The sequence below is a fragment of the Oreochromis niloticus genome, linkage group LG22 (genome assembly GCF_001858045.2).
Source record: "Oreochromis niloticus isolate F11D_XX linkage group LG22, O_niloticus_UMD_NMBU, whole genome shotgun sequence".
Lineage (NCBI taxonomy): Eukaryota > Metazoa > Chordata > Actinopteri > Cichliformes > Cichlidae > Oreochromis > Oreochromis niloticus.
In genome coordinates, this window is record NC_031985.2 from 17,562,017 (window position 1) to 17,585,726 (window position 23,710).

General features: G+C 39.0%; 2 protein-coding genes across 2 annotated transcripts; both read right to left on the reverse strand.

The window, feature by feature from the left end:
• Positions 1 to 449: 449 nt before the first annotated feature.
• LOC100711950 (phosphatidylinositol 4-phosphate 5-kinase type-1 alpha) lies at positions 450 to 16,006 on the reverse strand. Its single transcript, XM_005457256.3, has 16 exons — positions 15,847 to 16,006; positions 15,322 to 15,475; positions 11,873 to 11,907; positions 11,567 to 11,650; positions 9,448 to 9,578; positions 9,201 to 9,318; positions 8,276 to 8,428; positions 7,116 to 7,415; positions 6,772 to 6,968; positions 6,590 to 6,673; positions 6,007 to 6,055; positions 5,837 to 5,921; positions 5,582 to 5,752; positions 5,232 to 5,418; positions 4,426 to 4,510; positions 450 to 4,328 (listed from the first exon to the last, which is right to left on the reverse strand). The coding sequence occupies exons 2-16, from the start codon at positions 15,368 to 15,370 to the stop codon at positions 4,323 to 4,325; spliced, it is 1,734 nt and encodes a 577-aa protein (XP_005457313.1). The 5' UTR covers positions 15,371 to 15,475; positions 15,847 to 16,006; the 3' UTR covers positions 450 to 4,322.
• A 1,731-nt stretch (positions 16,007 to 17,737) lies between these two features.
• ecm1a (extracellular matrix protein 1a) lies at positions 17,738 to 20,068 on the reverse strand. Its single transcript, XM_003452452.5, has 3 exons — positions 19,909 to 20,068; positions 19,544 to 19,800; positions 17,738 to 18,310 (listed from the first exon to the last, which is right to left on the reverse strand). Exons 1-3 carry the CDS (start codon positions 19,979 to 19,981, stop codon positions 18,107 to 18,109), a joined length of 534 nt encoding a protein of 177 aa, XP_003452500.3. The 5' UTR covers positions 19,982 to 20,068; the 3' UTR covers positions 17,738 to 18,106.
• Positions 20,069 to 23,710: the final 3,642 nt, after the last annotated feature.

The window sequence follows — 23,710 nt, forward strand, 5'->3', positions numbered from 1 at the left end:
CATCTTTTGTCCAGTATATCCGCTGTCCCTTCTCTACACATATCCGACATATCACAGCTTTGCCTCTCTAACCTTGTCTCCAAATCGATCAATCCCATCTGTCCCGCTTATGTATTCATTTTTAATCTTGTCCCTTCTGGTCACTGCTAATGAAAATTTTAACATCTTTAGATATGTCAGCTCTAGTTTCAGCTCCATCTTTGCCAGCATCTCCAAATCATAGCAGGTCCCAGTACCATCTTGCAAACCTTCACGTTCCTTCTTGCTGCTATCCTTCTTTCACAAATCAGCCTTTATACTCAGTTTTACCAACTCCACCCTGCCTGCACTCTCTTCATCTCTCTTGTGCACTGACTCATCTACCTTCACTGTTACACCAGCGTCCCTCTCATTCACAGTCATGTTTAATAATCTGAATGAATAAAATTATTTCCCAACTGGCCACCACAGCAGATAAATCCACGTTTATTATAAACACTTCAGAGTAGGAAAAAATACAGGATGATTTAAAACAGTTACAGTAGGAGGCTTTAAAAAAAATCTTTAACAGTTTCATGTGTTCGATTCAGGTTTGCCATGCTGGAGCAAGCAATTTTCAATCCACCACAATTACAAATAAACATTAGAGAGACCAGAGTAATACATACATTATATAACGCTGCAATAAATAGGGCTACGTGTGCATCTGTTTGGAACCGTTAAAAGACTTTTATTGTCAGGACAGAGCATCACCTCAGAGTTTGGTTTAACAGTCAAGTGAATTAAATAATCTACAAATGCGTTTTACCTTTATACAATTCCTCCTGGTGGGAAAATTGTCAACTGGTTTAAATTATTGCACAGTTTTTTCACTGAAATATGCGGTGTAAACAAAAAAAGCATCCCTTAAGTTACAGTTTTCTTATATCCTTATATACATCTCAGCATTTTCAGACATCAAATACTTGGGAAGTATTTGCAATTTAACATGAGCCAAACATAACGCCAAGTTAAGACATTGTACATGAGAGTAAAAACATTGTTTTGTGTTTTACAGTAAATATAAAGTCTACACATCCCCGTTAATATGCCAGGTTTTTGTGATATATGAAAATAAATAAATAAATAAATAAAAATTTGATTGTTTTTCCATCTTCAGTGCGAGCCAAAACTACACAGTTTAACTAAAACATAAACTGAAAACTTAAAACAATCTCACTGCATAAGTGTTGACAACCTCAGATAACTGCAATCAAATTTATGTTAAGTAGTCTGCACGCATCTGCCGTCTTTTGATCAAAACCACATATAATTCAGATGTTCTAGTGAGACGTTCCTGATATTTACATAGCTGCATCTTAAAGTAATAGCCATTATCGTCAAATGAATCACATTACTGAAAGGTATCAGTCAGGAGAGGGCATTAAATACACCACGAAACACAGTGAAGACAGTCATGAACACGTGGAGAAAATTTGGTAGTGGGACTGCAAAGACTGGACATCCCTCTAAAATTTATGAAAAGACAAGAAGAAATGTGGTCATCTGGCAAGTAGTCTTCATGTATCTGGGCTATGTGGTAGGGTGGTAAAACAGAAGCCTTTTCTCACTTAGAAAATTTTTCAGCATTTTTCTACAGGTTGACCTGAAGGGGGCTGTGCAGAGGAGACACCCTCACAGCCTGTTAGATTTGGAGTGCTTTTTGCAAAGAAGAAAGTTGAGACGTACCCCCCTAAAAGACTTCTGTATGCTCCAACAAACTATAAGTTTTAGTTCCACTGTACAGGTTATAGATCGCATTAAAGGTGGAAAAAAACCTGCAAATATCTTGGTATAATTTTACGTTAACATCAGCAAAACCTGGCATTTTAACAGAGGCGTGTAGACTCTTTATCTCCACTGTAGTTCATGAAAAGGTAGGCAAGCGTTTATGTCCACCTTTACACATCAGGCAGCTATCACCATTTAACTAATGGAAAAATAGCAGTTAAACCATAATAGGTACCCCTCAGTTTTCAGTCTCACTACTCTTAACTTTATCTAACAAAATCAACACCACCGGCTCTGTTAAACCTGGATTTACAGGCCCTGCTGAGAGGTTTACAATCATAAGACATGCAACATCAACAGATCAACATCAGAATTTAATAAGAGATCGAGGGAAATGGTAATGCCTGTGGGAAATTGCACCAACAAGTTATATTAAGATTGTAATAAATATAGACAAAAAATATTAGTAGCAATTAGGAAATGCTGAATGCATAAAAAGCGAATGGACAGGAATGCATAATGATAAAATAACCAAAGACAGCACATCATAAATCAGAAAGTATATAGAAGCCGTCATATGTGGTTGCAGTTTTATTTAGTTTGCTTCTGGCAGCAAATAAATGTAAATAGTGGAAAAGAAAATGCAGTACCACCAATGATTATAGTTCAGATATTCAGCAGCAAAAACTCCTACCAACTCTATATTACTCACTTTCTTTTTTTTGCACATCCTGCCCTTGTTTTCTGTGGCCACGAAGACCGAAAACAAACAATAACACTTAAGTAGGTCCAACTAGTCCACCACACATTTAGAAACGTTCATTTAGAAAAGTTTTCTGTGCTTTTAGATGTGAAAAATAAAATCACTTAAAAACTAACACAATCAGTTAAAAACAAACACAAAAATCCCACACAAAGTACAGGCGACAGTTATGTCTGAATTTCTAAAGTAGATGCTTTCTTTGCACACGATGCACATCAGCAACTCGTAAACTGCTGCAGCTCCGCAACTCCATGACAGTGAGGGCTTGTTTCAGGTGTTATGCTGGTCAGTGATGCTGTTCTTGTCACAAAATTGCAACAGCACTATACCAACAGTGCACACTGTGCTGGTGTGCACTGTGTCCTGTGAAGCAGCACAAACGCCCTCCAAACATATCACAAAGTTAAACACACACCTCTCTTAACACAGGATTTTCACAAAAGTTGAACTATATTGAGAGCTACTATTATAATCTAAATTGGAAAGGTCAGACTTACTGCAGGACAGTTAAAGGCCACATTAGCTTCAGCTAGGCGTAAACCACAGTGTTGAAAAAAAAATGAAAAAAGAAAATAGAAAAATAGGAGTCTATTATTCTGGAGAAAAACAAAACAAGCTAAATTACATGCAGTAATTTTTCATTTGTGCTGGCAGTATATATGTATATATATTTTAAAAAAAAAACTTACTGCAACCATACTAGTACAATATTAATTTCAATGTCCTAACTTATTACAAAAACAAAGTGATTGTACTAGTTTGTACTAATGCCACAACATGCTCTTTGGTTACCTAAAGTGGTTAGGTTTAGTGTGATTCTCCTATTTCTGTTTTTCTTGCATACTGCATATAACACAAGCTTCTCTTTGCAGGTTTGGTCCGGGACACCGAAGCTGACTAACTCATTAGTTTTGCTACCAAGTACCAGTATCGGTCTCATTTGAATACAAGCCAGTCTATAATCCACGAGTAAATACAAGTATAAAAAGAAAACATTTAAAATAACCTTCTGGCCTGAATATCACAGGTGATATTTAAGATTCACAGTCATTAAAAGCACTCCAGGTCCACGGGAATACTTGGGTAAATAAAAAGCACAAGCTGAAGGTCTTTCGTCCAGCATGATTTGCATTCAGAGTAAGCTTTTAAAAATCAGAAGCTTACAATGCATGAATACAGTAATTTCTTTAAAAACTAAGACTTTTATTTAAAACTGTGTTCTCAATTCGCATCATAAGGCTTTGCGTCAAAGCAGGTAGCACAAACACTACTCTAGACTTGGACCTTTGGGTGGGCGGCAGACAGAAAAATCTGCATGGAGATGTGCTACAGCCGTTTGGTCAAAAAAGAAAAGAAAAAAAAGAAGAAGAAGAGAGAAGCAATAACAATAAAATAAAATAATAATAATCCCAAAAAGGACAATGACGTATATAGCCAGGCCTGAATGAAGTATCTCATTTCTTCAATAAGGCAACATTTCCACACTAAATGCTTAACTGAGCCAAAAATGATCATTGGTTGTGACTACAGGCACTTCTCCTATGGGTTTAATAATAGTGTTCAATAACTGCAGCATTACTGTGTCTGCAGTTACTAGTGTCGCGACACAACCGCCCAGTTACATCATCATATTGTGCAAAAAAAACAAAGACAACAAACAAAAAAAACATTTCATATCCCTCTTGGTCCTGGAGATGCACTGCGTAATTTTTTTTTTTTTTTAAGTTCTGGTACCTCAAATCATACCAAGGGAGTTATAAGATTTCAGGAAGGCTCAGAACATCCTTCAAGTCATTCTTTTTCCTCACATCTACACCTGCAAACCAAGTGAAAGAGTATTAGTTTAAAAAAAAAAAGTTCAAATACAAGTAAATATTTTTAATAGCAGAACCTGAGGTTTGAAATCAACTTACTGAGCAGTTGCTTGCACTCGGGACTATGTCGCTGAGTGAGATTGCTTCCTCAGCACCACTTTCTTCAAGAGTCCCAGACTGAGCCCTGAAAACAACAGGAGAGTCATGAGGATGCATTTGAACCTTTATGGATGTGAAAATATTAACAGAATATACACTGCATTTTTTTACAGAAAGCTTTATGAGCTAATTCGACGCTTGTTTCCATGCCTAGAATGCTGTGCTGCTTTGGGAAAATGCTGACTTTCCTGAAGTTCTGGGTAAGGCACATTTTTGTCTTCTGAGAAGGCCTCATTCCAATCTGTGTATCAATGGGTCATTCATTTATTCTTAAGTTTATTTGCATTCCACTTTTCAAAGTGTTTCACAATTTGAACAAAAGCCACACATTAGGATCACACGTTCATTCCAACACACACATTTCCATACACGCAAAAACAAAATACTGATGAACAGATAATGTTAAAGCTGACCTATATAAAAAGCAGTTTAAAAATTTAGGCGTCTAATACAGCCTGAAAGAAGCACTGTTTTTTGGATAACTTTAAGTGGGAGAAGTAGAAGATTTCTTACCTCAGAGAAGGATATATAAATGTGTGCACTTTATATCCAAAGCAGAACATTTAGTAGATGATTACAAGCTACTTCTGCTACTACCATATTCAGTTAGTGTAATTAAACATTAATCAATGCATTCAGATAACACTGGCACGTTGTAGGAAAATGTGTGTGTCTGTGTGTGCTGTCATAAAAGTGACAGGTGGATCACTAATATACAAACTATTACACTATATGTCCCCTCTTACCCCTTGGGGGTGCTGTCTTCCTCGTTTTGCTTGTTCGAAGATTCCCCCCGAGTGTTAGGCTGAAGACGACTTGCTGGTAAAAATCTGGGGCTTCCCAAGGAGGAGATGGCAGTTTCAACAGTGCTAGCAACAGGGTTGCGCTGAGGAATGGTATCTGGGAGGAGGTCAGGACGACCTGCTAGCATAACTGGGGAGAGGGGGCAAAAACGGTTTATTGTTGTGTTGAAAAAGAAGCATCTCCCATAGTGGTACATGTAAGAAGACTAAATGTTTGCAGCTGTCATGAAAAATATGAAACATAATTAGTTTCCCATAGAGAAGTTAAAGCTTCTGTGCTCTTTCATCCTCACTTTTGTCTGCTTCGGTGTCTTCTCTGGTGTCTGAACTGGCTTGATGTTGGAGCAAAGGACTCTGGGCGGTGCTGCTGCTGCTGGCTTGGGTCATCAGAGAAGGTCCAGAGCCAGCCGCTCTTTTCACAGGACCGGCTCCTGCACGGCGCTTCTTAGACGGGGAGGTCTTCACTAGATACGAAACAGAGAAACTTTGAGTCTGTCATACCAGTGTTACTGCACAGAGTCATGTTCAGACGGAGACAACAAACTTACATGCATTCCTTCTAAACACTGTGTTGCACATAAACTTCTGAAATCGCTCTGCATAGAAACCCGGTCTGTGCACTGATACAGTGTCCTGAAGAAAAAGAAATACAACAAGTTAAAATCTGTATTGTTAAATCATTACAAGCAAACTAGCTAGTACTAGTAAGGGTCCTTACCCCATCATGAACCAGAGCCTTCCAGGAGTGTTCAAGCCTCTTTGCCAATCTGAAGAAAAAAAAAACAACACACACACACTCTGACTTGATGGTAAATGGTAACTAGACTGGTTCTCATATAGTAGTTTCTTATCACACGCTCACTGTAGAAACATTTGAAAGTGCCCTTGTAGTTTTATCTGGATACTGAAACCCTGTTTATTCATGTCATGTGAACTCTATTTTGGATGTTGGCCACACGTGTACACAGTGGAACAAATAAGATCATATTTTAGTCACCACAGGTGGTGTCATGGTTACACGTTGGCAGATTTTCCGGTATAGATAACATTTATTTGCACAGTTTCTAAATAAAGTAACAAAGATTCATTGCCTCACTGACCAATTGTAGTCATTCCCTACTGTCCGCTCTGACCTTTAGTGTAAAACGTCAGGTTAGCTAACGAGACTGTGTACTGGGGTTTAACACTTGATACGGTCCCTGAACGCATTCTGAGCAGACAAAGACGGAAGCTGCTGCTTTCCTGTTCATGTGCTTCTTTTGTTATGCGAGCTCAATGAGGACAATAAAGTGAATTATTACCTATAAGACTGAAGAATGTCAATAATACCGATGTACACCAGCAGCCTCTCGCCTTTAGAGTTTCGTGCTGGGATTCCTCCCGTTCTGCAAACAAAAACACCTTTAGTCTTCTGTAATTCTTCTCAGACAGAAACTGGTGGGACGAGCCTGCTCGACATGATCACAGACACTCTGTCACTCACCTGTCCTCGGTTTCCATGGATCCCATGTGTCCCACCTCTGCTTGAATGGCCTCTATAGCCGTGCTGTACAGAGCCTTTTGAACTTGACCCTTTGCCCCAGCCCCCGCCTCCTCGTTGGCCTGCTCCTGACAGGCCAGATCTACATTATGAATTCCCACCAGAAGGCTGTAGTCCATAATCTTGAAACTCTGCAGGAGCTGGATGGAAATTAAGGAACATTAGTACTATAAGATCAGGACATTAAGAGGGAAACTGAGACATTTTTACCCTGATTTACTGATTCTATCTAAACCAATTCCAACACTGTTATTATTCTGGTAGCCTCATGTTTTCACAGTTCTCACCAAGCAGTCTCTCTGGAGGGTCTTGCAAAGAGCGTTGTACTTATCAGCGTCCAACGAGAGCCCTTCAGGCATGTCCTGGATGAAATCCAGGTCCTTATATGTGGGTACAGCCTTTTCTCTTTCTTTAGCCGAGGCTCGTCGCTTGTAGGTAGAGCCCTTTAGATCATACTTGAGGTGCATTCGTACTGCACTAGGTAGCAGATTATTCATGACAGCAATGCGGATGTTTTTACCAGCTGATTGGACGCAGTACAGCCCGTAAAACTTTGGTAATAAAGTCCGCTTGTTCTGGTTCAGGTTCTAAGGCAGAAAGAAAAAGAGTAGGAAGGAAGAAATAGAGACAAAATGAAAAGAAACATCAGTATCAGCGTCACCAAAAGTTAACTCAATGGTTGACATAAGTAAACTGATAAAAAAAGAAGTCAGATATCCCAGAGTAAAAGTAAACTCAGTCAGTAACAAGCATGTCGAGTGCTTTAAATGAAAACCAGACTAACTACTTGGGATAGACTTTAAAGACAAACACAGCATTTTAGCAGCCCAAGAAAACAATGTAGGAACGATATTTGACCGCAGAGTGTTACTTCAGTAACTGTAAATACGGCCTCATAGTTCCCGTCTTGCACCAACCCGTTTGGCTGCATTTTACGTCCATGCCTATCCAGATGTGACCTTTGATATTTTGCCTCAAGACAAAATGACAGCTTCTGATTTTATCATGTCAGCTGACATGTTTTGTGAAGTCACAGTACCAAATCTAATCATGTCGTCCTTCAATCCAAAGAAACATATCTGCAAAATTTCTCAGGACACTCCTATTGTGAAATTTTACTAGAATGCGACAATTAACACACGTGAGGTCACAGCTGATCTTTGGCCGTTAAATTCTAATCAGTTCCTTGAGTTAAAGTTGATAATGAATAAAATTCCCAGAAGAAGTACCAAGGGATATCTTGATAATAATCATAGGTGGAGTACATGAGGACAGCATAAAAACATAATGCCCACAGCTATGGCAGTTGCAGACTAACAAAACAACTGCAGATTAGTTTTAAGGGTAGCACAGTGTTGCTGTAAAAGCCCAACTGATATCCAAGACCTTGCATTTGATAGTGATAATAGGCTGATGATTAGGACATTTTGTGACCATCACATCTTACCATGAAGTATCCGGGTAGCAGTTTCTGCAGAAATTCAGCCTCTTTGTGCTGCACCGTCTTAATGATATACTCATCATCTCTAGAGACGTAGAACAAAGATCCACTGGCCCCGGAGTTGGACAGCTCGATCGGCGACTCGTTGCACAGAGAATACTATAAACACAGCATAAAAAACGGTCTTTACACATTTGATTAAAAGCAAAAAAACCCACAGTCTTATTGCTACATTTTACACATGAATGCCGACTGAAGCCGTGTTCACACTACAAAACATACAGAGTTTGGTTTGGGTGAGAGGCAGGACTTGGAGGGAGCATGTAGGAGGCAGAAAACATGAAATATCCAAATATCTCTAATATCTGTCAGTCTAAAAAAGTTTAAATACACATTTAATCAATGTGATATCTTAATAGAGGCCAAAGAAGTGCAATTTCAACAGCAGGTCTCCATTTTTCTACATGATAATGAAATGCTGCTATAGTAAATTTAAGAAATCTGTCAGCATGATTCTTTAGGCTTAAACTGTAAGAAGTAAACGTGTAAAATTACAGATATCTATAATTGAATTTTCTTTGGTGTAGTATGAATGACGATGGGAGAGGTCTGGATCAGTAGGAAAAGCTGTAAACCTTCTAAATATACAGTTATACCTCCTTCACATTTTTTCAAAGCCGGTGGGCCAAATTGGAATTTTCACCAGTCCAATTCTGGCCCCCAGCCTTATATTTGACACCCCTACTTTAAAACCATAAGAACAGCAAAACCATCTCCACTCCTCTCCTGTGTCAACACTGCATTATTCACACTTCCCTAGTCACAGTTACTCAAACACTCCTTTTTTCCCCAAAGGTTAACTGCTCTCTTTCCTCAGAAACTTTTTAAAAATGTATTTTAAGGACGACAATTGCTGATTATACAAGAATACCATGTAGTCATCGGGCCGGATGCCAAACATCTCTCTGAAGTAGCGGAAGGCCATCGGGGCGTATGTTTTGAACCTGAAGTCTCCATAGTGGTGTGCCGGTGTCAGGTTACTACCCTCACTGCAGATCGGAAACAGAGGAGCACAAGATTATTTTCCACACAGCTTCAAAGTAGGCTTGGAGAAGTAAAATATCCTGATCCTGCATTTCATTTCCTTTACAAACTGATTCATCGTTACAAAGACTGACCAGGGGAAGAAGATGCTCTCCACCACCTCAAAGTCCTGCAGCAGCACATCTCTTTCAGGTTTTTGACTTAAGCTGCCTATCGTGTGCGTGATGCCTAACTGGATAGCACCTTTCAGAGCTGATGACGTTGTCTGAAAGAAAGAAAACTTACATGTATCAAATGCAACAAATGCAGTTCAAAGTGAATACTACAAGAAATTAAGTGGCACAGGGACTTGCAAGCTTTGGCAGGTGGGAGACAATTTTTATTTCAGACATTTCACTAAACATGAATAGGTTAACTCAAAAGGTTCACCAAACAGAGCCCATGTTTACTGTTAGGTGGGGTGGTGGTGATGGTACAAACACACTCAACATTCAGCTAAGAGGCAAATCTCTACTGGGACCGATGTTCAGTTTGCTTTCATTTTCACTTGCTATGTGGTCAGGTATAAATGTAAAGCCTACAATGGCTTAAAAAGGAGGAAAATATTCCGGTTTGGTTAAAATGTACTCTAAACAGTGTGAAGTACCACCACATCAAAAAGTGCCAGCACTAGTGCACATTTTATAAGTGCTTGTTCGCATGGCCGTTAGTGGTTGCATTTTCAAGTCCACCATTTATGCTTTTTCATATGCATGGTTACAGTGGTTGTTGCTTCTATTAAACATGTACAAAGCTTTAGCTTCCTTTAACCTGACATCCCTAATATGGTCAGATCACAGCTTGTCTGTGAGCACAGTAGCCCACCCACCTGCCGTTCAAGCTTGCTGTTTAGGAGAGGAGGCCAATAAGAAGGGAGTTGGCTAAAGGAAGAAAGAAGGAAGTTTAGGCATTAGTCACACAGGCCTTGACTGGTTAATGACCCACCTGGCAACCTCTGGTCACTTGGAAAACTGTGTATACCCCGACAGGTTGAAGAGCGGCTGCTGGATGTCGTGTGGTGAACTCACTTGCAAACAAGGTGCTGCACCAAAAACCTCTTTGTGACTGCTTTGCTCACCTGGAGTTGGCACAGAGGACACCAACTTGTCCTCAAATACTCGCTATTTAGTTGAAAAGGGTGCAACGCAAACTGGAAACAGAGACCATTTGTCTTCAAAGTAAAAGCTGTGCAAACAAAGCAAGTCACGAATGGTCTCCGTTTCCATTTTGCAGTTTCATTAACACTTAGCGAGCAGTTTGTGAGGGTTTGCGCACAAGATGGTGCCTTCCATGCAAAAATTACCAAAGCAATCTGAAAGATGCTTGTGTTGCAGCCCTGCATAAATTTTTGCAACCAAAGTGACTGCAAGCAAACTCCAGCAACCGCCCACAGATTACACACACTTTCCTTGTGACCGGTAGTTGCCAGGGGTCACTGACCAGTGTCTTGGCCTATGCGAATTGGGAAACTTCACCTTCACACCAACTTCCCAGCAGCTGCCAGCAGCCTCCAGTAAACTGGTTGAGGAATAGTCACAAACAAGTACTTCATTACCTCGGCTATTAGATCTCTTGGCTCTGGTCAAGTGATCTAATAGCCTGGTCTAGGCCTGTCTGACTGGGGCCTTAAACAGTGTGTTTCAAACAGTGAATGAACAAACGGCTGTTCCAAGGTCCATTATAGGATAAAATTGGGTAATCTTACAATATGGAACACTATTTTGGTGGAGTTCACAAATTGTAGGAAATGTAACTATAGCTCCCAACAGCCTGTAGAAACACCCTGTGGGTGTCAAGTTCAACTGAATAATCACAAAGAAGCCTCACAATGAGGCTTGAAGAGAGGGAAAAGACACAGAGCACTTGCATTATAAGGATTTCCAGATTATGAACACTAGCAGTAAGCGGAAAGCACTTATTCAAGAAGACAGGACAGATTACATCATATGTGAGGGTTATGAAGGGTTAAGCTAATGGCAATAAAAAGCGACTGCTGAGCATTTCACAGGCCAGAATAGTGAGCTGCAGACAAACCAAGGCACAGACTTATAAATTTTGAGATTACACTACTATCACTATTTTACAAGCCAAATAATTCATTAACTCATCAAGAGAACAATTGGAAGAGGAAAAGATAATGAAAGCTTTTGTAAGATGCAGCTCTACAGAGAGAGTGAAAAAATGTGCTTAAGTCTGCAATGGCTGATCCCCAACCTTCTTGTACGTCGTCTCCCCAGTTGGATCGATCCCACGATGCCCGATTTTTTTCAAAGCCTGAGATGTGCTAGCACTTGGACCCTGTCAGTATAAACATGGCACAAAACAGAATTACAAGAGGAAAAGAACTCATTATAAGTCTGCAGGAACATGTAATATTCTCACGATTCAAACAGGAAGGCCCAAATGACCTGTCAGCAGTTTGGGCTAATCCCAAACTGCTTATGGGGAAAGAAATGTGCATTTCCTAACTGACCGAGACAGATTTTCAGTTTCTTCCCCACAAATTCCCTCATTTCTCACCTCAGCTGAAGCATTTTTTCGAGACCCATTCAAGTCTGGAATCAAAAAGAAAGACATAATGTTACACAGGAAATTACACATACACACACACGCACAGGACAGGAAATGAGCGGATAAGGCAAACAGTTATTACAGTGGATGCAGTAATGTCAAACAACACAGACGGAAACAGCTTCTACCATTCCCTAACGCTGAAAATACAGAGTGCAGCTGAGCATGCAGACACACCTCAAACATTACCTCTGAAAGAAGACAGTTTCCTCCAGAGCTGACTCTGCAGGTCTTTGTGTGCAATGGAAGGAATTAGATAAGGATGCTATTAAAGTGAGGTCATACAAAGCTGGTGAATTTCCTGATGTGTGTTAGACTGTAATATTACTGGTGTTTGAACTTAATGACACTTAGCTTCCTTTCATGACACTTAGCTTCCTTTCATCTTTAAGGAAACACACTTGTGAAAGTGACACAACATCATGATGTCTGTGATTCACTTTCCTTTAAACATTTATTATGTACATGACAGCGCCATTTCCGAAACAGCTGGGAGACTGTGTTGACACAAAAAAATGTTTTTTTTTAACAAATATGTTTATTCTGCATTTGATTAACGCAGCAAATATCAACAAGGTTCAGACAACATCACCAGACGACTGTAATAAGGAAGATGACCGGGCATTAATTTGCAGAACTAAAGCTGGGGAGGGGTTCGCCAATATTTCTCATCTACACAAGAAGCGATATTAAATGCCTGTCATCTTCAATGCTCAGACAGCAATGCAATAAAGGCAAGCACAATCCTGTTGTGAACATCCCTCATAAAAATCATTATCAGTGTACACAACTGCTGTATCCACAAATAAAGCTAAGACAACAAACACATTTTTTTAAAAATCCAGAAAGACTTTTGCTTTCTCTGGGCCTGAGCTCAAAACTGACTATTGAGGGTTTCTCCAGCATGTCAAACATTTTGGAGCTTTTTGGCTTTCAGTTAAAGGAAATTTGCGAGGACTGTGATAATAGAACCAATAATAAAAATAATAATAATAATAATAATAATAATGATAATGATGTCAAAGGTTTGAAATCTATAATAAAACACACAAGATTTGAGACTTAAGCACCAACAAAACCAAACAGAGTTCCTCATGCAAGTCACTCCACCATCAAGAACCCCGAACAGCAAACACTCGATCACCTTTCATGTTTAAGCATGAGGTGGGGCCAGTTAACAGGCTTCTATACAGGGACAGCAGATGCAGTATGTTTAAATGTAACGCACATGATCTTGGTTATTAAAACGCATTTAAATACACTAACTTCGCTTGGGTTTATAAGTCCGGCTGCTGCATTTTGAACAATCTGAAGACTGTACAGTGATTTGTGATTGATACCTGCTAAAATAATTACAATAATCCAAATGAGAGGAAATAAAAGCAGGGATGATAGTCGTAGTGCCACTAAAACTGAGTATCGATCTTGTGATATTCCAAAAATGGTAGAAGCACTGGGAGACACTTCTCAAAACTGAGGTTAGAATCAAGCACACACTCAGGGTTGTGACCACCGATTTCACATGAATGGATAAAGTACTAAGAAAAGAGCTGATGCTTGGATCCACCTTATTTGACCAATAATAAACAACTTCTATTTTGTTTAATCTGAGCTTCATTTTTTTTTTTTTTTTAAATAGCACACATCTATTTTTGATTTCAGTTAAACAATTTGTACGAATGGCAAAGTTTGTGGGTACTTTTTATAAGATTTCATTTACTCTAACTTTGTTGTGAAATGGCCAAAACCAACAGGAAAAGACTCAGACCTCTGTTGACAAAGACTTTTTGCCTTCACTATATATGGACCGGTTATGTTTAGGTTCATAGCCCCATCCCCAAAGCCCATTGTGAGCCTGCTGCTGCCTGTGGTCTGACAAATCAAAATGTGAAATTCTTTTTGGATAGCATGAATGCCTCATCCTCTGAGTTCAGGGAGGGTATGACCATTCAGACTGCTATGAGTTCAAAAAGCCAAAAATCTGTGCTGGTACGGGAGGGCATTAGCTCACAAGGTAGGGTTAACTCACACATGTGTGAAAGCATCAGTAATATACCAATTTTTGGAGCTACATACGCAGCTAGAAAGACAGCATGTTTTGAAAGAGGTCCTTGTTTAATCCAGTAAGGACTTATTATTATTACTGCAGTTCCAACAACCACTAACAAAAATGTGGCAACATTAGAAAATGTAAAACTAGTCAAAGGAGGCCAAAATCTCTTGTTTCAACACTTTATTATTCACACTTCCCTAATTTCAGTTCCGGTTACTCATTGCTCCTTTCTTCTTACAGTCAACAACTGGTTTCCTTTCTTCAGAGTCTATGCTGTTCTTGTACATTTCCATAGAACGGATGCTGAGTAAAAACATTTTTCTGGAGTAGTGACAGCAGTGACAGGGTGTGTATAAAAGTGTTCAGAGGGATAGAAATAGTGTGAAACTGTTGTGCAGCTGAATTCCTGTGTTAAGCAATAAGGAGAAAACAATGTGTTTTCATAACTAGAGCAGTCAGTGTTAAACATCCTCCTGTCCCAAATGAGTTGATGGCATCAAATTCAAAATGATTATATATTTCTATGTTTACATTTTACACAATGGCACAAAACTTCTGGAAAAGCGCTTGTTTTAATCTTTAATAAACTGAGGTAAGTAAGAAAACTTTCTGTGAAGCATGAGATCCATCTACTTTGTCTTGCAAACCACATTTTTTTTAAAGATCAAATCAAGAACAGCCAGAAACATCTGATTTAAGATGTAATTATGTACTCAGGCCAAGAAAACTGGCATTTGTACTCAATTAAAGTTCTGTTCTTTTTTGTTTTTGTTTTTTTACCTCAGATGCTCTGATGAAAACTTTGTGTCATCATTCTACTGTGATGTGAGGTAAATAAACAGGTTTTTTCCATTTTCTTTCATTTTTAGTACACATTAAAGGAATAGTTAAGACATTCTGGGAAATACTTTTATTTACTTTCTTCTTCTTTTATTTAAGATGAAGACAATTTACTGAAGACAAAGAAAAAGTTGTCTTTTAACCTATTAAGGGCTCTGTTAAATGGCTTCAATTACACATCTATATTGATTGTAATGACTGAGGTATTTAAAATATGCCTGTGTACAACATGCATAAGTCAACATAATTAAGCATAGTTTACATGCGTGATGTCAGGTAAGCATTTTTGGCTACTCCTCTATTATCCCCAGGTGGTCCCATATGAATGGACCCCCACCTCTTTATCTTGAGTACACTACTCTGTGAGACCTAACCGTGGGTCATAGGCCGCTTATTTCAGAGACATACCTTGAGAAGTGAATCTGTATGACGCATTTAAAGTTATTTCAGGCTATATATTGTATGCACTGGCACGAAAGGTGGTGTATTACAACACAGTACTTACTGCCAGTCTGGCCCTGTAGCCCTGGAGGCTCTTCTGCAGCTGTGGCCATTCAGACAAGAAACTACACTCTGGACTTGCTTTGGAGGAAACTGAGGTCTTTATTCACCCCTCAGCTTCAAATGTATCGGTGTCGTCGGTTCAGCAAGGCGTGGACCTGTGTGGAAAAATCGCCCAGCTCAAGAACAGTAAACACTCTACATGATTTCATGCTAGAAACACCAACAACAGCCACGTTGAACAGCTCTGCTGATGGAGACAAAGGGCACATAAACAGGCGGCAGCTTCGTCCAAAAGCGACTAAGCCCCGGGTAGGCTATTAAGTAAAGTAACTTTTAAAAAACACACACACAACAACACAGAGAGGCTAATGCGTGTTGTGACATGTTAATGTGGGAGATACCGAAACGTCTGAGCAGCGCTATTCAACTGAACATAGGCGACAACGCTAGCTGCCGCTGCTTTAACTTTTCTAACTTTAACCACACAGATAAGTCTCGAAAATACACACAAAAACATTTAACTTACCAGAAAATCCTGTTTAGAAGTTCTGATAGCTTCTAATGAAATGAAAAAAATACTTTTTATTCTTTTATAAAGGCGGTGTTTTCCTCAAAACAAATAAACAAGGAAGCAGTGCGGAAGCGGCAGTTTTGTTTGGGCTGCTAGTCTGGGCAAGAATAGCATTTCCGGTGGGGGAATATTTCAGAATAACATACGCACTTTCAAAATAAAATAACACCACCCCATGATTTAGGAACCTCCTAAAATTAATGTAAAAAGGGGGGAAAACAAGAAAAATAACTTAATCTAAAGAATTAGTTTTTAAGAAACTTTGTAGTAGGAATAATAAGAAATGTAAAAGTAGCTATTTTTAAAAACGTAGAAGACAGAAATAACTTATTTGTACTACTAAACAGCATTTAAAAAAGGTAAAGTAGCAATATTACCATGTAGTAAAATTGTTTTGTTCAAAATGTTATACATTAGGAATAAAATGTAGTTGAAGTATCAAAATTTAAGTTGAATGAAGTATAATGAAGGCTAATGACTTGATTCAGTGTTTCATGATCACACATGCAGTGACATTTAAGAAGGTTTACTTTTTGTGGTTAGTCATGCAGAAACCTTTGTCTCTGTTCTTTTGTTGTGAAAAAGTTCAATTTCATCGGTAGTTGAATTAAGATCTCAAAGAGGAACACAGCATGTCACAATCTAAAACAGCTATGAAACAAAGTCATTGACATCTATGAGTCTGGAAAAGGTTACAAAGCAATTTTTAATTTCTTGGGACTCCAGCAAAATGCAGTGAGAGCCATTATCCACAAATCAGGAAAACTTAGAAAAGCAGGGAACCATTCCAGGAGTGGCCGTCCTACCAAAATTACTCCAAGTATAACAAACATTCAGTATTCAGTATAAAAGAAACATAAGCTGTAAGCTCATCGTGGTTAACATAAAATGCAAGTTTGTTGTGTTGAAGTAAACTTTCTGCTTTAATGTCTTTATACCCTTACATTTAAACCAGTGAAGTCCTTTTAGATAGTAAAATAGCCTATACTTAAAATGTGATGTATCTGGCTGTGCATGAAGTGTGACTGTGAAAAAAAAAATATATTAATAATGGAAAATATTTCCAACCACATTACAGTGAAAGTATTAAAAGAAAATTAAAAGAAAAACAGGAACTTTGACCCTGAGTACAGGATTCACCAGTGAGATGCAGAGCCACTGCAGGTAAGGCGCAGAACAATTAGTAGAAAACTTTAAATGAAACTAAGTATAATGAATATTCTTTGGGATTTCTTTAAGTAAAATCAGTTTGGCTCCTTTTTAAAAGTTAATAACAGATGAAAAAAATCAGATTTGCAATTGTTCAGGTCTTGCAAATTACTAAAAAACTGTTCCGAGTGATGACCTTGATCTGTGTCTCTTCAAGGATGACAACACCCCCATCCATATGAAACGAGGGGTCACTGAATGGTTTGCCAAATCTCAAAATGTCAGTCAAATCATCTGGGAGCTGGAGTCACCAGATTTTAACTCCTGTAACGCTTTCACCTTTTACTTTGAAGGAGCCACACAGATGACCAATCCCGGTGATTGTGGTCTGGATTATATTAGTGAAGATAACTCAATCAGTGGTGGTTGTAAAGTTTCTATTTGAGTTTTTTTTTTTTTTTTACTGCACAAAGATGCTACACCACACTGAAACCTTTATTACCCATCAACAACATGTTACAGCCACACGCGCTCATAATCCAGACAACTGTGACCCCTGGTGGAGACCTTTACGTCACACGTATTTTTTCAAAAAGAATTCTACAGATGTGTGACTGGATGTTAAAAAGACTGATTTTTGAAGGTGATATATCAAGCCTATAACAGACATTCATGGTAAGAAAAAGCCACATCAGACTCTTTGTGGAGTGTGTTTATTTTGCTCTCTAAAAACACTACATGTCGGAAATTACAACATTTAAGCCAGACACATTCTATGAGCCTTATAACATTGAGCATTGAGTTGCATTTTAAAAATGTGTTTCCTATTAATATGGCAAAGCTTGGTTAAAATGCTGAGATGATAACAAGGCTAGATGGGACTAATTATCCTTAGATAGCGTAAACCAAACCAGTATGTCCTGTCCGCATCAGGGAGCGGCTGTACGGGACAAAGACAAGATTTAGATATGGTATGAAGCATTGTCTGTTAGAGGTTTGCAAGTGTTTCTTCAATACTTTCACCCTACAGGAATGTGAAAGAGTGGGAAGTTATTATTTTCCACCTCTAGCAGGTATTTGGGTCAAACGTGAATCCAGGCTCCTCGGGGATTTCAGGGGCATCGTAGCCTGGTGTTGGGGTGTAGTTTGGGTTCGGCAGCTCGCTGTCGAAGCATGACCAGCGGGCTTCACCGGTGTTCTCACAGCACTCGTACGGGAGGGTCATGGTGGAGTACTCTTCCACACAGAACTGAGACAGGGCTTTTTTCCACTGTAAGAAAGAAGAGTCATGTCACACAGTATCGTCACATTAACCAGCCGGGGGGAAAAAAGTATTTACCACCACAAATTTATGTTAGAGGAATCAGATTTGTAAGCAGGTGCAGCTCACGGCGATTCGCTCAGCATTAGTCAATTCATCTTCCATCTGCATGAGTATTTCAGAAAACTTTAAAAGTAAAAGTCAAGTAAAATGTTATTTGTATAGCACCTTTCAAGATAAAAATAAAGTGTTTCACTATAAAATGCTTGAACATAAAAAAAAGTTTTAAAGCTTGTATTATAATTGAAAATCATCTTGTCATTTTTATTTTTGATCAAATTCGTTTACATTATTATGTTTACATTGATAAATAAAATGCAATTTGTCTTTATTTTCTGTCATAGCTGGATGCTTCTAATAATTACGGCCAAAGTTTAAAAGAAGTTGGCGAGGGAGGTTGTTGTACGTTTAGACATTTCAGGCGTGATTTTTTTCTTCCCCTGGCTTTTTACTCTGTGTCAGCAGCTCCACACACCCACTACTGAAGACATCCATTTGTGATGAGCTGCCAGTTTAGAAGAAGGCTGATCTAAAACACAGGTGGGCAATTCATTTTTCCAAGGGGCAAGATTAGGAACTCGCTCTCTTGAGGATGCCCACATCAATAAGCTGAACTCAGTTCTGTTAAATATTAATTTTATGTTTTATTAGCCTGGCCCTCCACAACAGTCCCTGCTTGTTTAGGTCAGAGGAGTAACTGAGAATTAAACTGTGAAGTACAGATCGCTGAACACAAGCAGCCAAAGCTTTTTCAGGAGTGTAAACCCACTGCAGCTTCCAGATTAGCCTGCATGTCATCTGCCCAAGTATTTCTTCAACAGTTTTGAAGTTAACTGAAGTATTTTCATCGTCATGTTGTTGGCACAACCAACTGTCACTCACCAATTTACATAAAAGTGATTGGAAACTGCTGGCTTCAGCAGTGAAGGGGACAAAAATACAGGTATAAAATGCTTTACTGTGTCGTATTCTTTAAAATTATACTAATTTGTATGAATTTATAGTTTTGAAAACCAAAGCTTTTTGGACAGTCCATAAATTTTAAGACAATGAAGCTAAAAAATTTGCATTATTAATTCCCTACTGACTGTATAAATAGTAAATAATAGCAGAACTCTCCCTGATGATATGCTAAGTGTTTTCAGGTTTACTTCTGTCCCGTACACTCAGTCAGAGACTCACCGCTTGTTGGGCGCAGCAGAGGATCTGGCTGCTCTGCTCATCTAGATGTCCACTGCAGCACACTTTGAACCATGACTCCAGGCGGTTCATGGCATGTCCGCGGCGTCGGAAGTGGCTGGAACCGGATTTGGGGAAGAAACTGGGAGGGTACCTGGGGCGACCCCTACCCTGATGACAAATGGCAGCCAGATTGTGAGTGGTGGGACGGGCAGGGGGGAACGGGACGTTGGGCTCTTTATGAGAGTTCTTCTTGGTCTCTGTGGAAATCCAACAAGAAGAAATGGAAAGGTTCAAAGCACTACAGTTTGAAGAATGCATAACGTATATATTCTTTTAAAAATAAATCTCTAAATCTATCTATTTACCTCCCAGATGTGCACCATAAAACAGCACCAGAGCAATTATGCAAAGTCCTGCAAGGCGCTCAGCTGAAGTCATGGCTGGATGGCGGTGTGATGGGAATCGAATGCTGAAGAGGCTTCTGTGAATGTATTGAGAGAGGATGCTCAGCCAGCTTATATGGGAGAGCCAGGATTTGTGGGCGTGAAATGCTTGGAAGTGACCGGTGCACATTGGGAAGGGAGACGATATGAGGGGATGAGGTGGTGTAATAATACTGGAGGCTGCTGAGATAAAAACTAAATGAGTTTGAACTTTAGGGATATCTGCTGATGCGTGCAAGGTCGGTCTACACAGTCGGCATTCACTTAGGATGAAATCAGTCCAAACTGAGACATAATAAGATCATTAGTAATAACAGAGTTTGGGGGGTTTTGTTTTTGTTTTTTACGAGCAGATCCTTTGACCTTCAGACTTTCCTCCAAACATCAGCAATGACTCTGTTCTATAAACAGAGCAGAACAGCATAAGAGACTGAAGAGGCTTTAAGGAATCGAGTTTGTATTCATATTACTTACACCTTTTATTTGTCTGCTATGACATGTCAAAAACAAATGAAGTGCTGTGCAAAGTCTTGAGCTACCCCTCATTTCATTATATTTTGGCAGGAAAATGGGACATGGGTGCAGTGATTTATTGAAATGTTCAAACATAAATGGAAATACAGAAGTTTGTACAATTTTAGCAAGCATGAAAGTCAGTATTTATTATTCAATGCAGCCAGGCACATTAGATTAAAGGGGGTACCAAGTCAGGTTTTTAACAAATAAGTTATTATGATAAGTAATTTTAACCAGTGTACAATCTCATGGTAAATATACAGAAAAACAAAAACTATTTGCCCAGTCTTACATCGTAAATACGCTGTACTTTTTGGTGCGCAGATTAACTTTGTCTTTTTACATCTTTACTTAATATTTATAATGTTGATGTGCATGACGTATTCTTTATTATTCAACTGTCCTTTTATTTTACCATAAATGTGACGAGGACTGTTCTCCTTTTACAGCTTAAAGAAAAAATATCAATCCCATAAAACTCTGCAGGCTTTATGGAGCCAAGCCTAACTTTTTCCTTCTTTCGTAATCATTGTTCAAACACGACTTCTTGAAAGGGGTGTACAGAAAAGAAGTGTCTCCTTTACCTGAAGTTATGCAATACTTTAAATTACTGTTACACTGCCAAAAATAACTTGCGCATTACGAAAAATTATTTACTGCCATTTAAATAAACTTGCAGTACAAACAGCTTGCCTTGTTGTCACCTTATTCTAGTATATGTGCGGCTCAACAAAATAACAGTCCTGTGAAAATGGTCAGGCACCAGCACTGGACTGAAAATGGGTGAAAAAGGAGTTAACGTCCAATAAAGAACATTTGGATCTTTGGAACCACAACACAAAGAAATGAGGGCTGGCACATCTGGGATCTAACATAACTCTTTACTTTATTATTATTTAGCAGACGTACCCTCCCCTGTGTTTGTGGTATGCCTCCCTCTGTCTCAGACTCTGATTCCTCATCTCATGCGTGTTGTTTAGTTTTGTACTCATGTCTCCCACAGGTTGTTTTTTTGGAGGAAGAGTCCTGTGTCAGTTTTGCTTCCTGCCCTCCTCTCCCTGATTCGCCCAGTTTGTATAAATAGTCGTCCTGTCTCTGTGTTTGACCTTGTTAGATTGTTTGTTGATGCTCTCCATTGGTGCTGCTGATGTGCTTTATGTGGACTTATTTAACTTTATCCACCGTATTGTTCTGCATTTGGATCCTGGTCTGTACACCGCACGTCATAACATTTAGCATTAGTTGGAGTGTTTTGTTTCATATGGGAAGCGGTGGTCAGATTTAAGAAGTGTGGAATAGATACTGCAATGCAAACACAGCACTTTGTGAAGGCAGTTCACTCAGTGTTTTTTTTTTTCACACATACTCTAGTTGTAATTTAGTTTCAGTAAACTGTAATAAACAGAGAAGAATGTAAACATATTAAAAATGAGTGCTTAATTTGTTTTTATGTCATCAAGCCACTTTTTAATTAACCATGAAGTAGAAAATGATATTTTTCCTCGCTTATCTTTGCTGACTGGTCAAAGCTGGGGAGTAACGTGGTTTATCAAAAGCAGTCAGATTTCTTTTTCCAGACTGAACACGGCTTAAGGTTAAATTCCCGTAAACCTGTTTTCAAATACTGTTATCAGTCCCGGAGAATGCTGAACATTGTGTCCCGGTTTTATTCACAGACTGTGTATAAAATTTAACTGTTGTGCATTCATTTGTTGTCTGCTGTTGACTGACTGACAGCTAATGGGTACACCACCCATTAGCTGTGGTGTAACATTGGTAACATGGTTCGCTTCAACCAAATCAATAAGTGTCTGTCAGCATTTTATTGGTGTGCTCTGTGATCCTTAAACACTCTTAAAATCTGTGTTTTCATGATTAATTCAGTGGATTTCTATTTAATGTACTGTATAAGAATTAATGTTATTAAAAAAAATGTTATTTTAGTGTTTGTTTGGTACTCATATATTTTAAGCTTTTTTGAGAAACTCAAATTCTCTTAATGCTCTTGTCGTATGACAGCTGGGATGCCAAACAGCTTATTCTGTAACTGATGCTTGTTTGGTGTCATTTATTGGACTGGAGGATTGAAGGCTCAAGAAATAAGATGTGTTGGCAATTTAACAGTTTGCTGATTTAAGAAACAGGGGCTTCAGAAGAAAAACCATACACAGCCACAAGATGTCAGGATCCTAGGTCGCTTTACCAAGCGTTTTGAGTTTTCATATATTTTGATGATGTATGTTTAAGTTCATTTAGTTATCTTAAGCTCCAAGGTTGCCCAGTTGTATTAGATTCCCCATGTGACTTTATCCCCTGTGTTTATGTCTCCTCTTCTTTACATGTTTCCCCTTGTGACCCATTCCTTCTGTCACATGCATTTCCCCCCAGCCATCATGTTGTGTTTGTGCTTAGTTATGTCCATGTCTCATTTCCAGTCCCCTTTTCCCTCTGTATGTATTTCCTCATTGGTTTGTCATGTTAAGTCTGCGTGTCTTAATCTGTCATATATTTCATGTCTGCATGTCCTGTGTTGTCAAACTCATGTTGTCATGTCTGTGTCTCATTATGTTTCCTGTTTTATTGTGAAGAGTCTGGTGTTTCCATGTTCAGTGTGTTTAGTTTAACTACCCCGTGGCGTCATTATGTTCATTCATATCAGCTGTTTTCCCGTGTGTTTCCACCTTCCCCTGATCACCTCCTGTGTGTTCATTCATTCCTTCTCCGATCGTCTTGCTTTGTCTGCTGTGTTCATGTCATGTTTCTAAGTTTTCATGTATCCATGCGAGGTCTTCATGTTCAGGGTTTTTTTCATGTTTTAATCTTAGTTCACCCAGTCTAGGTTGTTGTTTAGTTTTGCCTTTGCCCTTTTATTTTGTACTGTTTAACCAGCCTGCAATAAACGGCTCGCCCTTAGTTAAATCAAAGTTTTTTCCGTGTCTGCTCTTGGTTCCACCTCCTCACTCCACACAGCCAGCTTCCGTGACTGTGACACAAGAGGCACCGTGGGATGTCATCATGTAACCACAAGTTCTCCAGAGGCCTGGTAATGAACTAATCATTTGATTCAGGTGTGTTGACCCAGGGTGAGATCTAAAACCTGCAGGACACCGGCCCTTGAGGCCTGGAGTTGCCCACCTCTGCAATAAAGCATATTTACAGCTCACGACTGGCTCTTCGTCCCCTGGTCATGTCTCTGAATCATGGTATA

Bases quoted from the DNA above. Each gene is read 5' to 3' on its own strand.
- LOC100711950 (XM_005457256.3), bottom strand. From the start codon at position 15,370: ATGGCCACAGCTGCAGAAGAGCCTCCAGGGCTACAGGGCCAGACTGGC. The intron at 7,416-8,275 runs GTAAGATGTGAT...TTTCTGCCTTAG, and splicing joins TGCTACCCGGATACTTCATG to AACCTGAACCAGAACAAGCG. The intron at 6,674-6,771 runs GTGAGTGACAGA...TTTTGTTTGCAG, and splicing joins TCCATGGAAACCGAGGACAG to AACGGGAGGAATCCCAGCAC.
- ecm1a (XM_003452452.5), bottom strand. From the start codon at position 19,981: ATGACTTCAGCTGAGCGCCTTGCAGGACTTTGCATAATTGCTCTGGTG. The intron at 19,801-19,908 runs GTAAATAGATAG...GGATTTCCACAG, and splicing joins TTATGGTGCACATCTGGGAG to AGACCAAGAAGAACTCTCAT. The intron at 18,311-19,543 runs GTGAGTCTCTGA...TCTTTCTTACAG, and splicing joins TCTGCTGCGCCCAACAAGCG to TGGAAAAAAGCCCTGTCTCA.